At 44.4% G+C, this 7,467-nt stretch overlaps 1 protein-coding gene across 1 annotated transcript in view; it reads left to right on the forward strand.

Moving 5' to 3' along the window:
- Nucleotides 1-7,005, forward strand: part of LOC141140966 (G-protein coupled receptor 54-like) — a 310,484-nt gene extending 303,479 nt beyond the window's left edge. Inside the window, exon 5 of the mRNA XM_073628604.1 lies at nt 5,353-7,005. Within this exon, the coding sequence (XP_073484705.1) occupies nt 5,353-5,703 (351 nt within the window). The 3' untranslated portion in view covers nt 5,704-7,005. The remainder of the gene's footprint in view (nt 1-5,352) is intronic.
- Nucleotides 7,006-7,467: the final 462 nt, after the last annotated feature.

A 7,467-nucleotide genomic window follows, 5' to 3' on the forward strand; every position in this document is an offset into this window, starting at 1 on the left:
AGGGGTGGAGCTCGGTGGGATGGGTACACAGCCCTATCCCACCCCCAGTCCCAGAAAGGTAACAGCGCCTGGAATGGCGGCTCAGCAGGGGAGGAGTCGAGCCACTGGTCATGGCCAGTCGTGTAGAGCAGCCAGAGACCCCATCACACCCAGATCCAGTCGGGATCTGAGGGTCTTCAGTTCAGGTTGGCAAAGCAGGGCCCTGCCCACCAGCGGGGGGTGAAGAGGAACTACACAGCTACAGCCGGGCACACCAATCCTGGGGGTCAGAGACGCAGACAGGACAGCGAGCAGCCGGTCCTTCCACGGACGGCATATCATCGCCAGTCGAGCCTCCTGAAGGTCGCCAGGATTCCTCTCGCTCTGAGGGCGAGCTGTCCAGTGCAGAAGAGGATGTCGCCCCACGGAGGTTGTCGACGGTGGATTCCAGAATGGCGGCTGTGGGACCTCGTCCTGGGCGGCCCAGTAAGTCATTGTCTAATGTTGTCCCTTCTTTGCAGGTTTCTGTGTTACCTGTTTTGGGTTCGGTGAGAAATCCCCTGAAAATTGTTCTCCGCTTTTTTGCTATCTGGATTCCATTAGCGAGGTCCAGAGTGTTTATGGGGGCGTAGCTTGGCTGTGGTATGATGAGCAGTTCTCTCAACGCAAGGCCATACGTCCCTAGCTGCACTGGGATAATAAGGATATTAGTTTGTGGATGAAACTTATGTCCTCTGCACGAGCCTCGACTTCGTTTTTTCCAGCGGGGGCCGGGAGTCCTACTGCCCCTGGACAACTGGCCACAAAAAGGTGGGGTCAATGTTGGCAGTTTAATGATGGTTCCTGCAAGTTTGGCACTAAATGCCGATACAAGCACGAACGCTCTCACTGCGGGGGGCCCCACCCCCTGTCACCATGCTTTAGGGCCGGCAAGGCCCATCCCGGAGATGCTGCAGGAAAAAGGCCAGACTCCTGTGAGGGTGGACAGGATGGCCCCCTTTCTAAATAGATACCCGGACCGGCCTACAGCTTGTTTATTACATGCAGGGTTTTTGATCCCTTGCTCCCTTACTCAGATTCCCCCTGCAGCCGACAACTTGCTATCGGCTAAGTTACACGCCAAAGTGGTTTCTGTAAAACTCGCTAAAGAAATTTCGATGGGCCGCATGCACGGCCCATTTCCACATCCCCCCTTAGATAATTTGGTGGTCTCGCCCTTGGGTGTCGTTCTGAAGAAGGAGCCCAATAAGTTTTGCCTGATCCACCATCTTTCTTTTCCAAAAGGCGGCTCAGTCAATGATGCCATTTACCCCGAAACATGTGGTGTCATATACATCGTTTGATGCCGCAGTGTTTTGGGTAAGGCGCTATGGCAAGGAGGCCCTTATGGCAAAAAACGATATTGAGTCGGCTTTTCGATTGCTACCAGTTCACCCGCGCAGCTTTCATCTGTTAGGCTGCAAATGGTTGGGGGCCTTTTACGTGGATCGATGCCTGCTTATTGGCTGCTCCGTCTCTTGCGCTTTTTTTGGGACCTTCAGTTTTTTTTTTCGAATGTGTGGAAATGGGGTGTCAATTCCATGATTCATTACCTGGATGACTTCTTATGTGTTGGCCCTCCATTCTCTAATTTATTAGGGTGTTTCTGGCTACAATACAGCACATAGCAGAGCGTTTTTGTATTCCACTCGAGGCGGACAAGACTGAAGGCCCGGTAGAGGTTATCAAGTTTCTGGGTATAGAGATATATTCTTGTGCAATGGAGTTTCATCTGCCTGCATGCTCTGAAGGAAGAGGTCCGTTTGGCTGCTGGGAAACACAAAATTCAGCTTCACAAGCTACAATCGCTCCTCGGTAAGCTTAATTTTGCATGCCATATTATGCCAATGGGGAGAGTTTTCTGTCGACGGCTGTCTGCCGCCACGGCTGGGGTCAATTCGCCCAGGCATTTCATTCGGCCGTCTAGGGAACATAAGGCAGATCTGCCGGTGTGGCATGATTTTTTGGGCAACTTCAATGGCCGGTCAATCTGGATGGAAAGACAGGTCAGCAACTATGATCTGGAGCTTTTCATGCGGCGGGATCCACTGGATATGGAGCATTCTTAGGGGGTCGGTGGAGTGCGAAGCGCTGGCCTGCGGAATGGCGGGAGGCAGGATTCCTAAAGAATTTTGTGCTGCTGGAACTTTTTCCAGTGGTGGTTTCCCATGTTGTCTTTGGCAAAATGTTTTTCTGTATGCTGTGTATATTACCAGAGTGGAGAACACGGTGCCTGACGTTCTTTCCCGTTTTCAGTTGGACAGGTTCCGGAAGTTGGCACCTGGCGCAGAGCAACACAGAACCCCTTGTCCTCTTTGGCTATGGTGAATTGCGTTGGAATCGCCTCTGAGTTGATTCAAATCTCCTTAAGCGCATCGACCTGGTCCTTCTATACTAAGGTCTGGAGGGAATGGGGGGGCTAATGCAGCAGGCTGGGGTTGATAGCGAGGGTTCTGAATTCAGACATTTGGTGATTTATTTTGTTTGTCTGTGTTTCCTGGCTGGAGTATCTATTTCCGCCATGAACCGAAAATTTGTTTCTGCGTTGCTGCCTCACAGCTGCCGGTCTTGAGGCCAGTAGCTTTTCCTCTCATTCTTTCCGCTTCGGGGTGGCCACTGAAGTGGCCCAGTGGGGATTGGATAACGCAGTGGTGAAGCATATTGGCAGGTGGGAGTCAGACAGGTTCAGAATTAATGTTTTCCCGCACTTGATTTAATACACCTGGGTTCACAGGGCATTGTGTTGCTTGTCCTATTTAGATGCATAGTAGTTGTTATAGTCTTGTTTTTTGTGTTGTATGTTATGTGCTGTATTTTCTTTTCAGATATTGCCTGCCTAGTGTGGCTATTCGGACATTCCTTTGTGCATTGGGGGGCTAGGAGGGCTGACGTCAGGCCTAATGGCATTGGTCATCTGTTGGGCTTCCCCAGATCCAAGGCCAGCATTAAGTGGATAGGCATTCCTGAGTTGTTATGGAGCAGGGTGGTTCCAGAGGTCAACAGGGTTGCTAGACAGCCCCCTAGACATTTTAGTCATTTTAGTGTTGGTGTGGTCAGACATGGTGGGCCGCCCCACCTGGCGTCTTGCCAGGTCAGTGGCAAAGGTCAACAGGGCACGAGTAAAGGCTAACAAGGAGGTTGGGTATTTCATAACGTGTAACGGGGGTTTCGCAGTTAGGCACCGGGAGCTTGAGGTGGACACGTGGAGGGGTCCATCTGAATGCAGTGGGCTCGGATCTGTAGTCACTGGGTTTGCAGGATGGGATACAGTGGGCATTACGTTTTTGGCGGAGCACAAAGGTGTGAGGTTTAATACTTTGCGCTGTGGCAGTTGTGTTTTTGGAGGCATTTTAAATAATCTGCTGTAATTAGATGATTGGGACACATCTAAGATATGGGTCCCCAGTGTAATACCAGTTATGGTGGATTAACTGGGAGTACAATGGTGTATCTGCAGAAGGTTTTCGTCCCTGAGTCAGTGCAGTGCGGCAGGGACTGTGGAAATAGTTTACGCAGATACAAGGAAATATTTCTGATACGTAGTGCCTCCAAGGATCGGCAACCAAAAAGGTTATGTTTTTGTTGTTAGTGTTATTATTATTTACATAATTGCTGAGTTTTAAATAAAGGGGACGAAAACGGCCAGTTTACTCCTAACCTTTGTGTCAGTATATTTTTGAGTAATTATAGTGGGGCAATTAGGTTGAGGTGGTACAGTAAAGTAAGTTGGATACAAAGAGTCAGGATACATTTGGGGTTACCTTTTCAAGCACAGCCCGTAGCAAAATAAAGAAAAATAAAAGCGCAGGGCTGCATGAAAGGGGCACAAGGGAGCCAGGCTAGTGGGGATTAATACTGTTGCCAGGCAACTAGAGCAGGCTGTAGATTGGCCAGTTAAGTGTGGGGGGGAGGTACTGCAGGAGCTGGAGTGAGACACGAGGAGGAAATTGTTCCTGCCCACCCCCCCTACATGGTTTGAGTCTGTGTTATGTTGGTTGTTTGTATTTGTTGTCTTTCTTTATTCTTTTTATCATTTTCGAGGTTTACGGTTGGGTCTTTGGAGGCATTTTAAATAATCTGCTGTAATTAGATGATTGGGACACATCTAAGGTATGGGTCCTCGGTGGAATACCAGTTATGGTGGATTAATTGTGAGTACAATGGTGTATCTGCAGAAGGTTTTCGTCCCCGAGTCGCTGCAGTGCGGCAGGGACTGTGGAAATAGTTTACACAGATACAAGGAAATATTTCTGATACGTAGTGCCTCCAAGGATCAGCAACCAAAAAGGTTATGTTTTTGTTGTTGGTTTTAATATTATTTACATAATTGTTACATTTTTAATAAAGGGGCCGAAAACGGACAGTTTATGTTAGTATATTTTTGGGTAATTATAGTGGGGCAATTAAGATGGGGTGGTACAGTAAGTTGGATACAAAGAGTTAGGATACATTTGGGTTACCTTTTCATGCAGTCCTAACTCTAGTAGTCTGTGGGGGTTTTCATGTTCAAATATATACTATATATATATATATATATATATATATATATATATATATATACACACACACACACACTATATTGCCAAAAGTATTGGGATGCCTGCCTTTACACACACATGACCTTTAATGCCATTCCAGTCTTAGTCCGTACGGGGTTCAATATTGAGTTGGCCCACCCTTTGCAGCTATAACAGCTTCAACTCTTCTGGAAAGGCTGTTCCTCCACTCCAAACTCGCTCATCCATGTCTTTATGGACCTTGCTTTATGCACTGGTCCAAATCATTTGGTGGAGGGGGGATTATGGTGTGGGGTTGTTTTTCAGGGGTTAGGCATGGCCCCTTAGTTCCAGTTAGGTTTCCAGGATTAGCATTTTCAGCTCCCTGATTGACATACTTGTAGCCTCTAACTCTGCTTGAAAGTACAACTGTACCTTTAATACAGTTGTCCTTTAATTATTCGCCCTCCCCTTCAACTTCCTGGGTGTATCCCTCCTTGTCAGTATATCTTCCTTCTCATTACAGTGATCCTTCACTATACATTCCTATGGGTGAGCCATACTGCACTGTACAGCTGGAGGCTACCATTAATATGGCTCATCCATAGGAATTAATGTGCAGTCGTTTCCAGCAGGGATATTTGCATTGCAAAGGCTATGTGGTGCTGGGCAGAGTTACACAGTTATTCCACACCCTTAAACGCTTGAAAGCATAAAAGCCATATCATGCTTATCATACATATCAAGCCATAACTGAAAATCTATAGAATATAATTGCCTGTGTTGTTTCTCACTGATATATTAAAAAAAAACTAATCATGTGTTCTGCTTTCTTAAGGTTCGGCTTTTGGCAGAGAGATCTGAGGCAGTGCGAGCAAAGATATCCAAAATGGTGGTGGTGATAGTCCTGCTTTTTACCATCTGTTGGGGGCCAATCCAGCTTTTTATTTTGTTTCAAGCATTTGATTCCAATTTCCAGCAAAGTTATGAAACCTACAAACTAAAGATTTTTGCTCATTGTATGTGTTACTCTAACTCATCGGTCAATCCCATTGTGTATGCGTTCATGGGGGCAAACTTCAGGAAGTCATTTAAGAAAGCCTTTCCATTAATTTTCAAGCCAAAAGTCGAGTGCATCGCTGGAGCAGTTGGTAACACAGAAATGCATTTTATATCATCAGGAACTTGACTTGTCTAATCAAAGCACTCTTTTTTCAGTCTGCAATAACTACTAAATATTTAAAAGCTTTTAATAAATAGTAATAGGGTTTACACCGTGGAAATGATTACGTTAATTTGACAATATATGTAAATTCTATGCATTGCCTATGTATTGGGACCTGTACCCAGTTTTCTGCAACCTGTAAATGCTTAGAATGTTTTTTAGGTGATGTGTCTTAAGTTAGGTCATATTTTGCCTCCAAGATGTGAATGTTAGTGTTTTTAGAAACCTTCAAATTACAAACAATGCAAATGCCATGCTTCTGTGTCTTGACCTAAATATGTAGTCAAGTGTATTATTTACAGCATATTGTTCAAGTACAGTATGTGTATGTATGTTTTGTTCCAGCATTTTGTACACAGTAATACACTACAACAGTCCTAAAATAGTATGGTCACCCATATTTATGGGCAGGATGTATATTGTTGGGTAAACCTGCCTCCTTCTTATCTTTTGGGGACATTGGTGTTGAGGTGCCCTTTTAAAAGTTGCCAGCATCAGCCAACAACTGAACATATCTAAATGATACCATGATCTTATTGCTTTTCATTTTATATCTCTTATCTCATAGTTGGATTGTTTATTAATTTCATAGTATGACAAATCCATCAAGAGCGTTACACATTCTCTTAAGGATTTATAATGGCCACAGTTAGAGTGTAAAGTTGCAAGTTCCAGACAATTATTGTGTGTCGGGGTTCCCAACAAAAAATGAAAATAATTTTTTTTTTTATAATCAAATTTAAATTTTTATTATAAACTTCAACATTTCCATTCAATATTATACATTCTTGTATTCCATATTTTACATTAAGAACACCCAAATAAACTCCAAGAAAAGACTGAATACTAAATTATCTTGTCAAAAATGTACCAATTATACCACCCCCCCCCCAAAGAGACAAAACAAAACAAAAAAAAGGCGAAAAATACTCTTCAGTTCCCTCCTCCTCCTCCCTCCTCTCAACCATCCCTGGGTTAGATCTACTCCATCCCTTACCCCTTCCCACTCCATTCCTTCTACCTTGAGTCCTGTACAGTCCTACTGTGCCCTTCTGTGTCGCAAGGAGAAAGAAAGAAGAAAAAAAAAAAAGTGTTGTTTCCCTCTCTACCAAAACCTTGTGTAATATAAGAGGCCACTAATGGCCATTATGTCAAAATAAGAAAAAATAATAATTGTATCGTGTTAAAATGTTATCAACTGTATTTACATGTAAACAACCATCTTGACCTGCTCCTCCCCCAACTTTTTTTTTTCTTTTTTTACCCACACGCCAAGACATTCTGTTTTTTTAATTCAATGATCTTTATTAAACTTTTCCTCATTACATAAAAAGGTAAAAATAGCGAAACAGTAATATATTTTCTTTCCAACCACTTATAGGCATCAGTCCATCAACACAAGTTATACAAAAATACCTTACATTCTGGAACCTATCTACCCCCCCCATCCCCCCACCCCCCCCCCCCGCCCCCCCTCTCCTTCCCAACCCTCCCCTAATAATGGGCTATATCGAAAGGTTGCCTGGACTCCATCTATTGCTAGTATCGCTTCAGCTACTAAGTCTTATGGCATTAAGTCTCCTTTACCTCGAAGCCATCCTATCAGATAGTCCCATATTTTATGCACAATTCAAAGATTAGTTCAGGTCAAGGGGTTATGCCCAACCAATGTAGCCAGGGGCTCCAAATTTTTAAAAAATTTTCATAACTATGTCTCCTGGTATAGAC

Source organism: Aquarana catesbeiana, linkage group LG01, assembly GCF_042186555.1.
Source record: "Aquarana catesbeiana isolate 2022-GZ linkage group LG01, ASM4218655v1, whole genome shotgun sequence".
NCBI lineage: Eukaryota > Metazoa > Chordata > Amphibia > Anura > Ranidae > Aquarana > Aquarana catesbeiana.